The sequence below is a fragment of the Amborella trichopoda genome, chromosome 7, assembly GCF_054954075.1.
Source record: "Amborella trichopoda isolate Santa Cruz 75 chromosome 7, AtrichopodaSantaCruz75HAP2 v2.0, whole genome shotgun sequence".
NCBI lineage: Eukaryota > Viridiplantae > Streptophyta > Magnoliopsida > Amborellales > Amborellaceae > Amborella > Amborella trichopoda.
Window position 1 is genome coordinate 3,716,286 of NC_142342.1, and position 19,732 is coordinate 3,736,017.

Here is a 19,732-nt window from a genome sequence, read left to right on the forward strand (position 1 = left end):
CAAAGTAAGGCCCACCTCTAAATGGTGCAAAAGATGATTTTTTAGTAACGAAAATCTTTGTGAAGGTTTAAAAATAATGTAGATAAGGAAGATATATAAAAAAAATTTAAAATATTGAAGCTTTAAAAATAATGCAGGTAAGGAAGATATATAAATTTTTTAAAATATTGAAAATTGTCGACGCTGATAAAAACTTACAAGATGCATTATTTTCGATACTTGATATTTTTTTTTCCACATCTATACATCTCAAGGTCGAGGTGATTGATTTGAGGGTTTTCGACATCAGTACAACCTCTTCTAATAAAATTTTATGGTGCACCTTAATTGGATTATTTAAGGCCTCAAACCTTTTATAAACTTTTTCCTTTACATCCAAAAAGCATTCCGAGCTAGCTCTTTCGATGGATGAAGTAATTATACAGCATGCTACGGCGGGAGCATGCTATCCATATTTACCATTATTCTGGCGTGGACGTGATCTGCATTTCTCCATTTCATAAGGACAGTTCTTATTGCCCTATCTCTCTCTCTCTCTCTCTCTCTCTTTCCCTCCTTGGTCATGGTTATACAGCGCTGGCTGCTAAACGGTTTGAATACAGCGTCAAATACACCTAAAAAGGGCCTGCAAAACTCTTGGGAGTGTTATAGAGAGAGGAGAGGAGCTCTGTTTTTTTCTCTAGCCTTTTTTGGTTTTTGGTCGATTTATTGCCGGAATCTGTGCATTTTGCGGTGAAGAAATGGTGAGAGCTTTGGTGAGGGGTTTGATCTCTAAATCCCTTTCGGTCGCCGGAAAATGGCAGCAACAACAGCTTCGGCGTCTCAATATCCATGAATACCAGGTTCTCTGTCTCTTCCCTCTCTCTCTCTATAACTCTGTTCCTCTCTCTTGCCTCTCTCTCTCTCTCGCTCTCTATCTCTATTGCTCCCTCTCTCTAAATTGTGTTCTGAAAATCTCTCTCTCTTTCTCTCTATGTCTATTGCCCTTTTCATTATTGCCCTTTCTATGGCCTTCTACTGCTTTTTTCGAGCCGATGCTGTATTTTCTCTTTCTGTAGAATTTTGTCTTTGTTGTTTTCAGTGCAAAGGATAACTGGCTTTTGTTTACTTTGATCCTTTTCTCATTTTTCTAATGCTTTCATAGAGGTGCCATTCTCTCTCTCTCTCTCTCTCTCTCTCTTTCTCTCTCTCTTTCTTGTTGGTTTCATGACTAACATAACAAGCTGTTGGTTTTTTACTTTGTATTATTTTGGATGGATAGTTTCCTCGTCTGTGTCTCTGTATTTTTTGGTCTCAATTGCGATCTGAATTCAACGAGAATACACTTTGTATAAGTTTCCAATACGTGTTAAATGCATGGAAGACTGCAATTCTTCTTATTTCTAGCAAATCATTTGTTTAGTTCATCTTTCTGTTTGGCTTAACTGGCGTTGGATCTGTTCATTCTTTCCAGTGAGGAATGGCGATAGATGCACTTAAATTACAGTGCTTTGATAATTGTTCTTGTGAACTTTGCAAATAGGGTTCTGATCTGATGGCCAAATATGGTATAAATGTGCCGAAAGGAGTTGCCGCTGGCTCAGTTGAGGAGATCCAAAAGGCCATTAAAGATGTTTTCCCTCAAGAGAAGGAGGTAAGAGCTTGCCAATGTTGATTTTTTTTATTTAGAGTTATTTTCATCGGATGAAATCAGTTCTTAATTGTTGGCAATGGTTCTTAGTACCATACTTTGTGAGTTCCTGCAATAGAAAAGATTGTCCATTCTTCCCCTGATTACAAGCCATGGGGGGCCTCATTTTATAATATATGATTATTGCACTTTCACTTAATTGCGGGCTCATACAGACCTTTTGTGAGCTTGCAATGCTTTATACCATATGATACTAACTGAGTACGCTGTGTTGAGATGTACAAATGTTGTTATTTCAGTGACACACTTTTGTCCTTGTTTTCTATAATTCTTTGACTATCATTCTATGAGGTTAGAACTGCTTTCGTAAGTTTTATGCCCCAGAGTACAGATAAGTTGATCCTGAATGTGGATACTAGAGTCTAATGTAATATATACTCAATTTTGTAGATGCACATACACTTGTACATTCAATTTTGAGGTAGTGAAGACTGTTAGTTTTCAAAAATAAAAAAGAAAAGATGAGTTGATTCCTGTAATGACCTTGACTTTTCCTTAATTTGGTTAGTTGGTTGTTAAAAGTCAAATTCTTGCTGGTGGACGAGGTTTGGGAACCTTCAAAAGCGGGCTTAAAGGGGGAGTTCACATTGTGAAAGTTGACGAAATTGAAGGCATCGCTGGTACTATATCCTTGCTTGGCTTTTGCTCTGAGTTCTTAAGGTTCTGTTTTACTTTGAAGTAGTGTTCGTAAAATTGAACTGGAACGGTTAACCGGACATGGATCCGGAAGCGATTTAACTGGCCTAACCGGTAAACCGGCCGATTCAACTGCTCTAACCGGGCAAGTCTCGTACGATAAAAAAAGTGTTAAAAAAATAAAAAAGATATAAAAAAAAATCTATTAAAATATGAAAAGCATATAAAGAATTTGATTAAAACAAAACACACTCAAATGAAGTTGAAAATTAATGAAAAAAATGGATTTTAACGAATTAATTTGTGTCTAGAAGTATTTTTAAAATTTTCTGAAAAATATAAAAGTATCATTGACCAATTTTTTTTTATTTCTTTACCATAATGTAAAGAATATTAACTTAGTGTTAAAAAAATCGACTTGACCAACTCTTTTTTTTAAAAGAAAATGAAGAAAAACTTAAGTTATATATAATTTAGGCCCTTCTTTTTGTCAAATAAGTAGTAAATGGTGTATTGGTTAGTGGGTCTAATAATAAAGGACTTGTTTCAAGTTCGATTCCCTTGGGTAGTAAATTTTTTAAATCAACGACGAAATGAATTCGATTCTTAAAAGAAAAAACGCAAAAACGCAGGGATTCGAACCATGATTCACATGCAACTTAACCGTCAAAGCTAACCAATAAAACATTCTAATATATCTGATATAAATTTGAAGTAGTATTATATGTAAAGTTTAACATATCGGTTGATCACCAAAACCGCCCAAAACCGGATCCGGCCGGTTCCGATCTAACTGGGCAGTTACCGATTAGATCGGCCGGTTTTGTGAACACTGCTTTGAAGTTTGCTTGTGAGGAAGTTGGAATGCATATTTTATAAATTGTAATTGGACTCCATTCTGTGTAGTGCTTTGGTGGTTGTCGCCCTTTACTTGTGGGGATGCTTCAGTCCTACTTAATATCTAATTTATTAGATGTAGTATTTCTCATTTTGGTCTTATTTCTCATTTTCATCTCTGTGGCATGTGTGCAGTTAACCTCATATAGAGTATTTAACCTGTATTTCGGTGAATTGGCTTTGGAGATTTTTTGATGAAGGTTAACTTAATTGGCTTTGACATTTTAATCTCTAGATTTCTTAATATTTACACTCAATTTTTTTGCATTTTAGTTAAAAATGGTCTTGTATGGTGTTTGGGTGACAATCCAGGTTCTTTGATTCTTTCAAATTCTCATTTTGAACTTTAAGTTTTTAGGTGTGCTTCATGTGATGTGTTGACTTGATACCATCTGAGAGGTAGGTTGAACTGGACTTTGTAAGTGTTTATGATAGAAAATGCTTCAATGGGCCTTTGGCATATTAAGCAAAGTTTTTTAAACTTTTAGTGGTTCCTTACTCTTGATTAGATTGATTTGTTGACAGATTGGCTAGAAAACTATATAAAGGAATGTTTATGGGCCATATACTCTGGAAATCATTTGAACTACTTCAACGATGTTGGTCAACTCTGTTACTTGATGTTGATCAGAAATGATTGTTGGTCTGAGAGCCATTGACGTTGTCATATATAATGTTATATTATTATCATGGAGGAGCATGTGTACTTGTTTTTGAAACCTTAATGTTTTATGGATGCAATTCCTGACCCCTCATCTCCAATCCTATGGTTCTTATGCTATTGTTTCTATGATTCCGTTTTCTTGTGCTTGCCTACTTTTTAATGTTGGTCCTTTTTGGAATCCTTTCACTATCTTCAACGGTTCTCTGCTTCCATATCCAATTCCTCTGTAGCTGTCCTTTTTATTTTTGATGAGTATAGTTCTATCCTTAAAACCTTCCCAATATATTTTTCTTCTTTCGTTTATTTGGTACTGGAATGAAGTGTAAAGATGAACTTGTCAAATTTCAACATGTTGGAGTTTCATGCACATTCAGGTCTAGTAAATATCTCTATTGATACTTCCATGGCACATTGCTAGGCCTTTTTATTTCTATTCTTTTTATGCCATGACTTTAGAAACTTTCGCCTCTCCCAATTGGGGTGCCTGCCAGAGTGTGGTCTGTGAACCTTGCAGTTGCAGATATATATCGTATTCATGAAAATTGGAGCAATCACTTTTAGATGATGGTGTCTCGACATAGGCCATATGATCTATAAGTATTATAATGGAATTCAAGTAAGAGTATAACATGATTGAATGGAAGGTCAGCTTGCTGCCATTACTTTTTATTTTGAAGTGTAACATATAGCTTGAGAGAAGTTATCTTCGGCAAATGCAGAACAAATCTCTAAATAGTTCTACATACTCTCGATGAAATTATTGGTGGGTTGCATGCCACTACGCAATATGTGATGATATCTGAATTTTATTTTCTTCATATCAAATATATACATACATATAAACAAACAGGCACACACATACACACTTGCATTCGTAGATGTCTCTGGTATTTTCCTATATATATATATATATAGTAATGATCCTATAGGACCCTTTCCCACCCATGTTTGTAGGACCCCAAAAGATCACCATTAAAGTTGGCACGGATCTCTGGAAAAGCTATCACATGGTTGTAGGACTTGACTTTTCTATAGATCCGTGCCAAATTTAATGGTGATCCTTTGGGGTCCTACACACATGGGTGGGAGAGGGTCCTATAGGATCATTTCTCATATATATATATATTGGAAAATGCAGAGATTAGCCCACTAGCTCATCTCTACGTATGAGCCCAATGGCCCAGATTGAATTTGCGCCGATCTGATGGTCACGACCTCATTTTATATTTAAATTAATGTTTTTCTTAGAAATCCAAATTACTTGAAATTTTAGGCGTCCATTCTTCTTATTAAGGCGCACCTAATAAAAATATTTAATAAATAATTCACTAATTTTTTTGACCAAATTACCCCCAAAGTATTTTAGGGGTATTTTGGCCAATTTATTTCTTGTAAATTATTTATTTGATATTTTTATTAGATTCTCTTATTTTTAAAGAATACACGACTAAAATTTCAAGTGATTTGGATTTGTAGAAAAAAATATTAAAATTCAAATACGAAATGAGGTCGTGACTGTTAGATCTGCCCAAAGTCAATTTGTGCCGTTGGGTTCATATGTAGATATGAGCTAGTGGGCTAACCTCACACACACACACACGCACGCACGCACGCACATATTTTATCAAGGAATACCTAATAAAAATGTTTAAAAAATAATTCCTATAAAATAAATTGACCAAAATATCCCTGGAACTTTTCAAGGGGTATTTTGGTCAATTTATTTTTTGTGAATTATTTTTTTGATATTTTTATTAAATTTCAATATTTTTTAAGAATAAACGCTCCAAATTTCAAGTGATTTGGATTTATAAAAAAAAATTAAAATTCAGCCTAAATTCAATCTAGGCCGTTGGGCTTATACTATTCCATCAGCTAGTGGGCTGACCCTAGCATTTTCCTATATATATATATATATATACTATTCCATCAGCTAGTGGGCTGACCCTAGCATTTTCCTATATATATATATATATATATGTGTATGTATGTATGTATGTATGTATGTATGTATGGATGGATGGATGTATGTATTATAGTTTATTCTGATAGAAGTTTGTTAACATGCATATTTGATGGCTTAACATTAAAAAAAATTAAGGAGGATTAATTATGCAGTTGGGACTCTTCCAATTCTTGGTCTCCATATTGTTTTCAGGGAAAATGCTCGGCCAAATATTAGTTACAAAGCAAACTGGGCCACAAGGAAAAATCGTGAGCAAGGTTAGTCAGTCTCTGAACTAGGCTTTTGATTGTCCATGTCTTACCATTGAAGTGCTAATGATTCATTTGTACTTTTGTGGCCCTCAATTCTTTTATTGTTTTTTATGCTTTTTTTTTTTGTGTGTAAATATATGTTTATCTATGACATAAACATTGCATTCCCTATGGATGATTGGCCTATGGTACTGTCTGGGAGTATGGTTATGTCAATTACTCACAAGCCTTTCTTAATATACTGAGTGATAAATAATTTGACTGGTTTACGACATATGGCTTGGAGTTTGGAGACACTTTGAAAGGACATTGTTTTGATTGTCAAAAAGAGAGAGAACAGAATATTTAATGTAATATGGTGAGTTGTTCCTTACCTAAGAGGTTAGGAGGCCATTGGGTCTTGGGGACTAAGTGGTGAGGTGGTAATACCTAAAGAGGTCTATACTCTAGAGGACTCTTACAGCGGAGAACAGGCAATCAGGAATGTTTAGGATGGTGTCTCTGTGCTTCAGTGACATGCTCAATGTTCTCTATTACATTAGGGATGCACATTTTGGGCGTTAGTGTGTTTTGGTGGTTGTGGGTGAGGTGCGGGGGACTGGATGGTCAAAGAGGACATCCATGGTAGGAGATCTTTTCATGGTTTGGATCCTTATTTTGTGATTGTCCTCCTTCACTGTAGTAAAACATAATCTCTTGGTTTCTTAAGAGGGGTATAAATCATAGAGAGGAGAGGAGTAATGGCTAGTTGATCTGTTGAAAGCATGTTGTACTCATGGGTAAGTACCTCATTGATCACTATTGCTGTATCAGAAAGAGGGTTTGTATAAGGATATTGTAATCATTTAATGCCTTTAATGGATTATCGTAATTTGTCATTGGTATAACCCTGATGACCCCTTAACCTGCCTATTTTCCATATTCACAAAAACGTGAAAGTTTGGCTAGTTAGCATGACATTACTGATGACACAGAAATATTCTGGCTGCATGTCTCAGGAAGTTTGAAACATTCAGTATTCTACTTTCTGTGCAGTCGGTGGTCTGGTATTCTTCTTAACCTGCCTCGAAAAGCTCTAAAGAATCTACTCACTAAGAATAAGGAATTTTAGATGGCATTGCCTTCTTGAAACACCTAGACTTTTGCCATAGTGGCATACCTGAGTCCCTTCCCCCTTTTTAACTGCATTTTGAGCAGGCATATTCATGAAAAATGCAGAAGACTCAAGGCACTAAATTACCAGCCCAGATCTTGGCAACTAAATATACTAAATGCAATAACAAACAATGTAAACGGGTTAGTGAATTATGCTTCCTGATCTGGCATAAATTTGCTCATTCTTGTAGAATTTGTTCTCCATCGGGGGACTGCCACCGAATGATTACATGTTGCATATGGAAATTGTGATGTTATCTTTGAGGATTTAAACTTATGAACCAAATTTATACACAGTAATTTGGTTCTTTCCCTTGTTGAGATTGATTGCCCTTTGATGCCCTTGTCATTGCAATGACATTTTTCTACATCCAGACTATAACCTCATGTACATACAGATTTATGGGGGTGTATGCATCTAATTTGAAGTTCCAGCACATGTATACATGCACATACACTTTAAACACCATGCTTTTGTGCATTGTTGTTATGAATGCAATATATTTTATATGTACTGAACACTATGTCCATTTGTAAGTGCTCCAAGTGCCTGCAGGGTTTTGTACATAAATAGCTGCATACCTTCTCCCGGAAATTCCTTTCCATTTGCACTAATAACGTGAAGTTTGTGACATTCATCAAAGCTTGTGTGTGTATTTGTTTCATAAACCATACATGATGTGTTTTGTATTATATTTCACCTCTTAACACTTTCTTTGCAATTACTTAAGTGCATTTTACCTTTACTGTGCATATGAGGTAATTCATTCTGTGTTCTTTTGGATATGCTGTTTGTCTTTCTCTTACCTTGTTTAGGTTTCCTTGAGTTCAGTTTTTACATGTTCTGTGGTATGTTTATTCATTTATTCTTGTCAAGCAGTTACTTTTTACATACAGTATTATTTACCATGTGACCTGCGTTTTGTATTGTTTTAGGTCTACTTATGTGAGAAGTTATCACTTGTCAATGAAATGTATTTCGCTATAACTCTTGACCGTACAACAGCTGGGCCGGTTCGTACCTGATTCTCATTAATGCCATATTCCACTGTCAATGGGTGATTTACTAATGTTGCAGCTATGAGCACTATATAGATTTTTCATTTTTTTTCTGCATTCACATGTGCTTGCTATCTCCTTCCTTAATTAGATGAATTTTCTCTGTAAAATTGGAAAATCACTTAATACCATTTATTTTCATTGTAAGTGCAGCCAGGCCATATTATTTAGAGTCATCTGTCAGACTGCCTTTTGAACAGTTACATATGTTTTTTATATTTCTCTTTTTTTTTGGGTGAATATTACACTTCTCTTAGAATAATGTACTACTTATTACAGGATGTGTAGAGCAAGGCATGCTAGCTGGTTTGCATATCAGACTGCCTTTGAGCAGTAATATATGTTTATTACACTTTTCTCTCAGAATAATGCTCTCTTTTTTTTTGTCTTTTTGTTCCGTTTTTTTTTGGGGGGGTTAGCAGTGGGTTTGGAGCATAGTTGTGGGAAATGCTTGGGAACCTGAATCGTTTTAGGAACCGGAATCGCAGAATCGCAGCCGGCTAGATGATTTTTGTCGAATCGTTATCCGTACAATAGGAATCGCTAGGAACGAGATTGCTAGTTTTTGAGAATCGTGTTTAGATTGAAATAGATCCAAGTTTCATCCACTTATGGAAATGAGATTCTATCATCATTGGAATCGGGATTCCCATCCCCTTGGAATCGACACTTCAGGAGTAAAGATTCTTTAATATGCGGAATCGAGTTTCCGACATCTATGGAATCAAGGTTTTGACATATGTGGAATATAAATGTTGCTGTTTCGAATTACGATTGTAACATATTTGGAATCAAGTTTTTAAAGTATATAAATCATAGATCCATGCCAGTTTGAGATCAAGATTTACAATAATATGGATTATAGAATGCGTTTGACGACCCTTAACAGGAATCAAGATTTCATTTTTATGGAGAAAGAAGCCACTAGCACATCTTGAGCCTCGTCAACTTTAGAACCTATATTGGATGTCTTTTATCAGAAGGTTTCTCAAGTTTCCCAAATTTTAAAATGATTGAATTGACTGTTGAATTTATGGTCATTATATACAAAAAAAGTATTCCTAAATTGTGATTTTGACTTCATTATTATAAAGGCAAAATAGGATTGACTATGCCATAGTTTTAGTTTTAATTATATATGTTGTAGTTACCAATTATATTGTAAATTTAAAGTAAAGGCCATCTAGGGTGGCACATAATGAAACTTTGCAACCACCAAAAGCATTCGAAGGAAGATTTCTACTCCAATTGGCATGGAATCTTGATTTAATCCTCGCTAGAATCCAGATTCGATATATTTGGGAATGTCTACCCACAATTAATGGGTTCAAGTTTTCAAAGATGTGTAGGATCGAGATTCCGAAATTAAGAAATCGAGTTTCCTTGGTACTGATAAATTGTTTCCAAATATATCGAGATTCCGAAATTAAGGAACCGAGTTTCCTTGGTTTTGAAAAAAGGTTTTTGAAGATGTGTTGAATTGAGATTCCAAAATTAAGGAATCGAGTTTCTTTGGTTTCGAAAAATGGTTTCCGTGGAGATTCCTTAATGGAAACGCGGAATCAGGTTTCGGAACCGGAAATGCGAGGTCATTGGAGAGATTCCGGTAACTATGGTTTGGAGTGCTGGATGTGATACTGCCCTTATGACCACCCTAACCCAACCTAACCCTTCAAGCCTGGTGCCCAAACCCGATTAATTGTGGCTAATAATTTATTGTTGATGAACCAGTTATTGAACCGTGGTTATAAATCTCAGATGAATTGGCGTGCCATCACTGAATGAACGCCAAGGTTCAAGTTAAACTTGACCTTGAGTGAGCTAGGGAATATGTAAGAATGAAAATTAATACAATAGGGGGTTTCCAGCACAATTGCTGGTGTAGCAAAAAAAAAAAAAAGAACTGAATGAACCATAGAACATTTCTCTGTAGATTATTAAGCTATTATACATCTTCAGCAATACTATGTGATTTCTATAGTACAACTGCCTGTATGGAGGTTTGTTTTGAACTGGACAAACACTTGAGATTTGTGTTGAGGTGCTATTATATGGTTATTGGAGAAAGGATAAGACTGGGGGTGTTGGATATTGGTCAGATAATGGTGTCTTGAGGTGTTTACAACTGAGTTTGATGCCTCATTGTTGTTGTGTGCATATTAATCATAACCCTGTGACAAGTCATTCAGTGCATGAGTGCATCTATCATCCTGGCATTTGTCTTCAACTTATATTTGTAAACACACACAAAAAGTATTCTTAACTTATAGACCTACCAACAATATTCTCTGGGGCTTTCTGCCCCAGATTCTGATGTCAAAGGGCATCTACTCCCATTCCATGGCGATGCACCAAACTGAATCTCAAGAAACAACCTGAAGTTAAAGACTTATCATGGAGAAATTAATGAGTGACAGGGAATCTCTCAAAAGGGAAGAAGCCAACTTGCAAGAGAAAAACACATCTATCTCACCAGATGATACCTATGAGGTGAGAGGTGCTGGGGCTAATGTGGTTGTAGAACAATGCTAATAATGCAGCAGGGCAAGTTGCAAGGTATACCATCTCAATCCTCATAATGTGATGGACTGAGAAGATGATGCCATTAGAGTCATAATCCTGGAAGGAGCGAAAAATGAGTTGGGAGGGCCCTACATGGGCGCTGCAGTTTCTGCTTAAATAGATGGGGCAGTAGGATAAAAATAAAAGCGTGACAGCGACATCTAGATTTATAAGTTGTTATGGGGTTGCTGCTGTATCCAAGAATTACATTCCAAAGCCTGAACTGCTCTGGGCTGGAAGTTGTCTTCCTGCATACAACAAAAGCACCCAAACTTGTGAAAATTTCTATATTAAGAAGCTCACACATATAACTGACAATGAGATTATTAAAAAAAAGAAGAAAAGGACAGAGAAAGCTACCTTGCAGAGTTTGTGAGGGACCTAGTTGATAATATACTTCCGCTGCTTTTAGAGCCCCTCCTTCCATAGAAATTTAGGTATCTTAACATGCAAACATTGTAGGTAGAGCTAATTCGATTATATATGGAAGCTTTCACTCAACCACTAAATGATGCAAATGAATGCCATGTTGTTAAAGGTGGCCTGAGTTGACTCGATTTTCTGAAGTTTAAGTAGACAGAATGGAGTCCCAAGGGGAATAAGACTGGGTTGAGTTAGTCAAACTTGACTTGCCCAAATTTTCTTCTTGACCTTTCAAGTTGGTCTTCTTTCTTGAGCATTTACAATTTTTTTTTCTTTTCAGTGTCATACCTTGAAAAAGTGAATTTAAAGCCCTATATGACCATAGTGTTGTTTTCTTTGTTGGGTTGGGACTGTTGGGCTGGGTTGGGTTATGGCTTTTATGTTGCCCATTCTTTTTTATAATTTTATGCGGAGTCCTCTTTAGTCCCTTTTTCCTTTGAGCAATATCATGAAATAACTTAGTTACATAAAATTTGCAATGTAGTATGTGATTGTAAGTTGTATGGTGTATAGTTCGTTTAAGATTATAGAAAAATAACATTTTTTTTTCCAGGTAGGTCAATGGGGATGGGATACCTTACCCATGGTAGGAATGGAACTCAAGACATCATGTTGTGGCTCCCCGCCACCCTGACCACCTAGCCTTGATCCTCCATTCCTATAAAATGATGTTTAGTTTGCTATAGAGTGTTGTTTATACGTCCTTGAAAAAATAGCTTGATAGAAATAATTATATATCATATGATTATATTTCTTATGATTTTTTGTATTTATATAAATAAAAAAAGCAGTACCTTTCTCTTCTTGCATTAAGAAGGCTCTTCTTAGTTTAAGTTTAGAATTGATACTTACTAGGAGCAATACTTTTCAGGAAAATCGTAGCAAAGAGTAAATCCATAGACTCATTTTAGACTTTTAGAATTGATTGCATCATAATCATATCATTTTTTTAAGGGGAAATTTATCAACTACATCTAGGAGATTCACTACCAACTACTTTTAAAAAGTTTATCAAGATAAACATCAAATGCACATTGAAAAGTGGTTAGATTGTTGATGGGTGATTTTTATGCTACTCAATGAGATCAAATTGGTTTCTAGGAAAGCTACTAATGAAAGGTGTTGGTAAATTTGGATGCCATAAATTATGTCGCATACGCTGTGGTGTTTGGATCTTGGTCTATCTAAGAAGGGTGAGGGCCTTAAAACTTTCCCTTAACTCGTCTGAAGCCTCGTTAAACGAAGTGGGTTGTGTTAAGTAGGCAGCTTTGCCAAAACTTTTCATGAATCCTGAACCCACATTATCTGCTTATGCTAAGGCATTCCCCGTACCTCACTGAGGGTATGACCCTTAATAGAGCAAAATGGCGAATCAGGATTCATGTAGCCGACCCCAAATAGTTTGGAAAGTCTTTGATGATGATGCTGATGGTTTTTATGTAGAATAATAAGTGATATAGTCCGAAAGGAATGTGCTGCAGGCAAAGGTTGTCAGCTTGGCAGGGTGCCTCAATGTGACATCATGAGTTCCATTCCGACCATGCCCCAAGTTAACATTCAGCGTGTGTGTGTGTGTGTATTTTGTGTTTGTGTTTAGGCTACTCCCTCTTATGGGGCTTCTCTCTCTGTGTCTGTGTATGAATGTACCTCTATATATATATATATATATATATATATATTATACACTATTATGATCGACTACACGAATGGCAGAAAAATATTCATGTAGCCAACCCCAAGTAGTTGGGATGAGGCTCTGATGATGATGATTGTGATAATACTGTCAGAATTGCATTGACATCAACGGAAACATAGGAAACAATAGATTTTTATTTAAAAATTATGTATATTATGCAAACAATAGAAAATTGAACATTTCGATATTCTCGTCATCTTCTTTGGATTTTTTAGCAAGCATTGAGTGAGAACCTTGTGTCGACCCTGTTGCAGTTGAACTAGGGTTGCAAATTGGCTTGTTTTTCCAACATTGCGTTGAGGTATCACTGTGGCAGTCATTCTTCTCAAATATCTTTGTATAAATGTTCACTATTTAAAAACAAAGAAGACCTCAGATATATGCTTTAAAAAATAATGTGAAACGACTTTAATCATCTTTAAAAGGTAAATGAGTTAATGGAGGTCCTCGGCTTGTGCTAAGGAAGAACAATTCATTGGTCCATGTCCAGAGAATGGCCAATGAACCAGCGGACTCCATGACTCATGTTAGTAATAAGCAGGATACCCTTTGTGTAGGCCTTGAGCCATTTCCAAATTAGGTGACATTGTAGGTTTTTTAGCTTTTTGTGGTTCTGAGTGTTTCTTGTCTTCTCAACCGTATAAACATCTCCACTTATTTGCTTCTATGGAGCTATTAGATGTATTTTGCTTCTTGTCTTTGTGACTTATGACGGTAAAAAGAAAAAAAAAGGTCCCAAATATAGGGGTGGGACTTGGGTCGGGTTGTTGCGTCCAAACCGATCGGGTCCTAGTCTGGACCCAGTCAATAAACTGGACGGGTTGGGTCTGAGTCCACCTGACCTTGACCGGATCCGGTCGGGTCCGGCTTGAAACCTATTGTCAGGTTGTGTTTGGGTCGAGGCCAGCCCAACCCGACCCAAGGATATTAGTATAAATTAGATATAGATAATAATATGTATATAGTATAAAATATATTAAATAATTTTTTATGTAGTTTTTAGTTAAAGACATGGACTCAATCTGACCTAGTGAATCAGGACTGGGTCCAATTGCCTTGGACCAAACCGGGTCTGGGTTGACCCCTACCAAATAACATAATGTCTACGTTGGATTTTCCAAAAAAAATAAAAATAAAATTCTAAGTTGTAATCATCTAGAAAAACTAATGGCTTTCTCTTGATTAATGTTATTGGATTGTATGGAGTAACGATGGTGGTGTCGGTCCAATGTGCAGTACTCATTTCAAAGAATTGACTATTCAATGTGCTATTTTTTCTCTTCCCCAAACTTTCGTTGGCAGAATACTTTGTAGTGAACTATGTTTAAAATAATTGATGTTCATAATCTTTGCACAGTTCTAGGTTATTTAGAGTCTTTAACGATTTCTCTTCATCTTTTCTTTTGCAAATAATATGATATTCCATTCTTGTGCGCCCATTCTTGAAAATAACATATCTTTGTATTGGTCCTTGAAAATAGCATTGACGGTTTTCATTTGGGTGCTTTGTTTTCTAGCTCATAATAGCATGCAGAAAAGGTGGAACCAGCATTGAAGATCTTGCAGAGAAGTTTCCTGACATGATTATAAAGGTTTTACCCTACTGCTATTACTGCCCTGGTGTAAATGATGGATGTCCCTTTATTTTTTTGATATTTTCTACCAAGTGCAAGTGCTTCTTAGAGATGCATGCAGTGTATATAAACAGCGACAAAGAGACCTCTCCCAGATTTGTATAATCTTTGTATGTTCTCGTGTTCTTCAACTACTACTCATGTATTAACTTTCTATACAATTTTGAATTGATTGGGTTTTTATTAATTAGTCAAATTCATACTTATATCATGTCGATAAATAGATATACCTGGAATATTGCATGAGCCTATTTAGAGTCAATTATATGACCTATCCGGTTCTATCACATACTTGTTTCCTTGGTCCATTGTATTGATAATGATGCTTTTAACTAGAAACAAGTATTTCACTATATCTACTCTGTTATTTATATCTACAGTCTATTTTGTCAATGTTCATGGTGTTTAGGTGCTATATGCATCACTAGGTTCGCCAGATGTATACATCGGCATCCAAGATGACATGATAACAAGAGTAGATAGTAGACATAAATTCTCAGAAAAATATGCAGACTAATACTATGCTTTGAAATTGGAAAAGCCAAAAAATAATGAATTCATTAACAAAACACAAAAAAACGAAAATAAAATCATACCATTATGAATAATTGTGTTAAGACTTTTGTGTTGCATATTTGTTGAACATATATACAGGGATTATTATTAATATTTTTTTCTTGGGGTAGATCAAATACAAGGATAATTGCCACATGAAGAAGTTCATTAATCAGTATTGAAAATTTGGCTTATTATGGTTTGAACTTTTAATTTCCATTTGACATTTTTTTCCTTTTCATTTCAATTTTTTGTTAGTTATCTAAGTAAAAATAGTAGTTAGAATGTCTCATAGTTCCATGGCTGCATTAAAAATATTCAAGGGTGCATCTTGGCACTTACCTGACATGTTCAACGAGTTCTGAAGGAGTGTTGATGTCCCTGGCAACATGTGGCTATCTGTGTTGAACACGAAATATTTGTAAAACGGTCTTTTAGCATCACAGGAAAAACAACACTAACGATTGTATGTGTACAATGTTCTTGCATGGGTAGCGCCACTGGCAACGTGGACTGTCCCTATGCCTACTTCTCTATTCTATTCACTCTGTTTGCTATCCCTGAATTTTGTGATTTTGATGAATATAGTTCAAATTGCATGGGTGATGTCTTGTTCAAGGGTCTTGCTACCTACTTGCTTTATTGGACACATCAATTATGACAAAGAACATATTATTACTTGGCATTCGTTGAATCTGTAGTGAACCCAAAGGAAACTTTGCAAAAGATTATGAAATTTGGGCGGCCTGGTTTTTTCTTTTGCTACTTGTTATGTATCAGTTTTCCTGGCCCATTCTACATATGTGTGTGAATTTAGTTTGTGATGTTTTTATTTTTGACGTTTTAGGTTCCTATTGATGTTTTCAAAGGAATAACAGATGAAGATGCTGCTAAAGTAGTGGATGGCTTAGTCCCAAAGCACGTCGATAGAAATGATTGCATAGAACAAGTGAAGAAGTTGTACAAATTATTCTGTGAATGTGACTGCACACTACTAGAGGTGACTAGCTCAAATATATTATATATCTGAGCATTTCAACAGGATTGTTTGCAATAAACCTACTAAATCAAATGCTTCTTCTGTGTTCGATCATCTCATTCAAATTAGATGTTCTAATTCTGATCTCAATTAGGTTCAGATTTGTATTCAAAAAGCTTGTTTAAGATGTTACATGAAGTTGATTAATCTAACTCATATTAAATTGTGGTCAGATCAATCCAATTGCAGAAACCTCTGATAACCAACCGGTAGCTGCTGATGCAAAGTTGAACTTCGATGATAATGCTGCTTATCGCCAGAAAGACATATTTACTCTCCGTGATTCTTCACAAGAGGACCCAAGGGAGGTGTGGTTCCAAATTCAGTACTCTGCAAGGGTTGAGGGCTTAATGTCCAAACCATTTATGGGTTTGTGATGATGGAGTAATAAACAAAAGTTCCCTACTTTTTTTAATGGGCCAAAAAGTGATTCTCATAATAAATTTTCCCAAATCTTATTAGACCTTTACTTTCTGAATTTTTCTGGTATACCATTGTGTACATTGAGATTCTAACATTTTGTGCAGTAGGATTCTCTGGAATCATGTCATTGCATTTAGTTCCATATCTTCCCATCTAATGTTTTTCTTTCGTACAGGTTGCTGCTGCCAAAGCAGATTTGAACTACATTGGCTTGGATGGAGAAATTGGGTGTATGGTTAATGGTGCTGGATTGGCAATGGCTACTATGGACATCATTAAGTTGCATGGTGGAACACCTGCCAATTTTCTTGATGTTGGAGGAAATGCCTCAGAGGACCAGGTGGAGTACATGTCTGCCAAATTAATTTGACAAATTATCATGTAAAACTTGTTTTTTAACTGAGGAATGTGGTGTGAGAGGTGAAGAAAATTATTTTCATTTGGTACAAATGAATAACATGCTTTCCAGTTAGGGAAGTGCTTTGGATTTTGGAATTTAGAGGTCTGGTGAATTTTCTTATTTCCCAATGAACTTAGAAGTAAAGCAAGAGGGCATGCTGCTGTTTCAATGGAAGTTGATGATACAGGGGATCCTCTCCTTTTTATGCCCCTGTCGCAAAGAAAAATAAAAAAGAAAACAATGAGCTTAACCTAGGGATTGTTTCTTTTGCAGGTCGTAGAAGCTTTTAAAATCTTAACTTCAGATGAGAAGGTGAAGGCCATACTGGTTAACATTTTTGGAGGAATCATGAAGTGTGATGTACTAGCAAGTGGAATTGTTAATGCTGCCAAGCAGGTATTAACGTGTAAAGATGTTTTGCTTTAGCCACTGCATCTTTTCTCTATAGATGGCTTTTATCATATTATAGTTGTTACTTAACTGTTTATCTTTTTTTGCTTAATGAAGTAGTTTTGTCAGGTAACAATTATCTAAAATGAATATTCCTTGGGAGTTTTCCATTGTTCAGCATCATAATGTCTGAAAGTGTAAAGCGGATTTGTTTTTTTTTTAAACTGTTGACATTGTATTGAGAGTAAGAGGGAGTACAATATACAAAAACAAACACACACAGGTGTTGTGCTGACTACAAAAAGGAAGATAAAGAGTTACAACCACTACTATTACAATACATTAAGAAGGGAACTAGGTGAAGCAGGCTACTTGTTGAAATAAGATAAAAAATTGTGGGGTTTAGAAAAGAAAATCTAGAATAACTGGAAGTTACACCAACTCCAATCTGAAAATATGTTTCCATGACTAAAGGGAATGGGACATAGTATAACTCTCTCTCTCTCTCTCTCTCTCTCTCTCTCTCTCTCTCTGCAATGGCAATCCATGTTATTATTCTTGACTTAGCATTCGTTGGGTTTCATCAGGTGTCACTGAAGGTTCCAGTCGTGGTTCGTCTTGAAGGGACCAATGTTGATCAGGGAAAGAGAATCCTCAAGGTAAAATCGAGATTTCCAAAGTTTAGAATTTTAAAAAATTTGGATTCCTTGCTGAGTTATTGAGTTATTTCTGATATCTAACTTTAAGAAAAGAGAAAATCGGCAACAATCGGAAATTTTACCAAATTTAGCTCATCTTCTGGAAGAGAAGAATGCCCAAAATAATACACTTTTCTCGATAAGAAAATAGAAAATTGGCTCAAATTTGGAGTTTTCCAGGATTCACTTACTTTCTAATAGGAAATAAAAGGAAATGCTTTCTTTGTCTGACTTTGTTCAATTATGGCCATTTTGGTGATTCTTAGCTGCTATGACCTGCATATTAGTGTTTGCCATTACTTCCCTTATTGATCTTATGTATTTAAAAGTTCAGGAGTAAAACCACTTTCATATTATCCTCCTGAAGTTTAAACCTTCTGGGCTACATCCCTTTTGGATCTCTTGGATTCTGAATTTGAACATTTCTGTTCCTTTTTATGTGTCTGGGAGCATGTGTGCGCTTGTGTGTGTGTGTGTGTGTGTGAGAGAGAGAGAGAGAGAGAGAGAGAGAGAGAGAGAGGGGGAAGGGGGGGGGGGGGGGGGGAAGATCTTGTTCTGAATGTGGCATGGTTTTTCTTGCTGCCATGTCCTTTCCTAGTTCTTTTTTTTATCTCAAAGACCCAGGAATGGGTTCAGGTACCACATGATCCATGGCCATGTGATGTGCCCATTTATTTTCTCTTCATTTCACCATGAAAGCCAGGTCAGTTGTTGTGCAACTATGCCTTCTTACACCTGTTAACCCCAGGACCACTTCTCTGTTCTGTCCTTCCATTGTTTTAAGAAGGATAAGAAGTTAGTTCTTTAGTTACAATCAAAATTTATTTTGAATAGTTATGATATCGAAAATTCTATCTTCCGTTTCTATGAAAAATCAAAGTTAATGGCAATATTTTTTTAATAAATTAATTGAACAGGAAAGTGGGATAACTCTGATCACTGCCGAAGATTTAGATGATGCTGCTGAAAAAGCAGTAAAAGCAGCAACGGCTTAAATGATATCCTTGATTCAGTTGCTCCAGTCTGCCTTATTTTTCATTTTTGAATTGGTAGAATTAATTTTTGGTCCTAAAAATAATTGAAAAGAATCAGCTGATCAGTCGTGGGCTTGTTCTTTTGACATGAATGAGGCAGGATGATTTCAGTTGATTTGTGTTATGGAAAGGTGGAAGTTAAATGGCTTCCAAGATTTTGATTTTGCTGATTTTTTTTTCTTGATTATTTGGGATTTACTGGGAGAAAATGGTTGAAACTTGGACCATATTGAAAAAGGGACAGGGTCCTGATTGTGCTGTTATACAAGAATGGAAAATTAAACAGGCTCCAAAGGTTTGGGTTTTATCCTTGGCTTGCTTTTGTTTTTGAATTTTTTATTTGCATTGTTTAAAAAAAAAAAAAAAGTATACAATACGACCATTTGGTGTCACAATTATTTTTAACAATGTGAAATTGGGTGGCTGCATTTATTCTAATGAGCTAAAAGTTCAAAGAAATTTTTTCGAATTTTGTGACACATCCAAGCTATTATCACAAGAAAATTAAGCATATGCTAAAACTATAATTAAGCATGTGATTATCACATGAAGGTTAAGCA

The 19,732-nt window shown here is 35.7% G+C and overlaps 1 protein-coding gene across 1 annotated transcript; it reads left to right on the plus strand.

The window, feature by feature from the left end:
- The first annotated feature begins 594 nt into the window (after positions 1–594).
- Positions 595–19,479, plus strand: LOC18447203 (ATP citrate lyase (ACL) family protein). Its single transcript, XM_088872341.1, has 12 exons — positions 595–842; positions 1,523–1,633; positions 2,199–2,310; positions 6,046–6,110; positions 8,196–8,273; positions 14,517–14,591; positions 16,036–16,188; positions 16,401–16,535; positions 16,826–16,990; positions 17,324–17,446; positions 18,028–18,099; positions 19,056–19,479. The coding sequence occupies exons 1-12, from the start codon at positions 741–743 to the stop codon at positions 19,131–19,133; spliced, it is 1,269 nt and encodes a 422-aa protein (XP_088728467.1). The 5' UTR covers positions 595–740; the 3' UTR covers positions 19,134–19,479.
- The last annotated feature ends 253 nt before the right edge of the window (positions 19,480–19,732 follow it).

Coding starts and splice junctions, on each gene's coding strand:
- LOC18447203 (XM_088872341.1), top strand. CDS start 741: ATGGTGAGAGCTTTGGTGAGGGGTTTGATCTCTAAATCCCTTTCGGTC. Junction 16,536..16,825: donor CACAAGAGGACCCAAGGGAG/GTGTGGTTCCAA, acceptor TCTTTCGTACAG/GTTGCTGCTGCCAAAGCAGA. Junction 17,447..18,027: donor TTGTTAATGCTGCCAAGCAG/GTATTAACGTGT, acceptor GGGTTTCATCAG/GTGTCACTGAAGGTTCCAGT.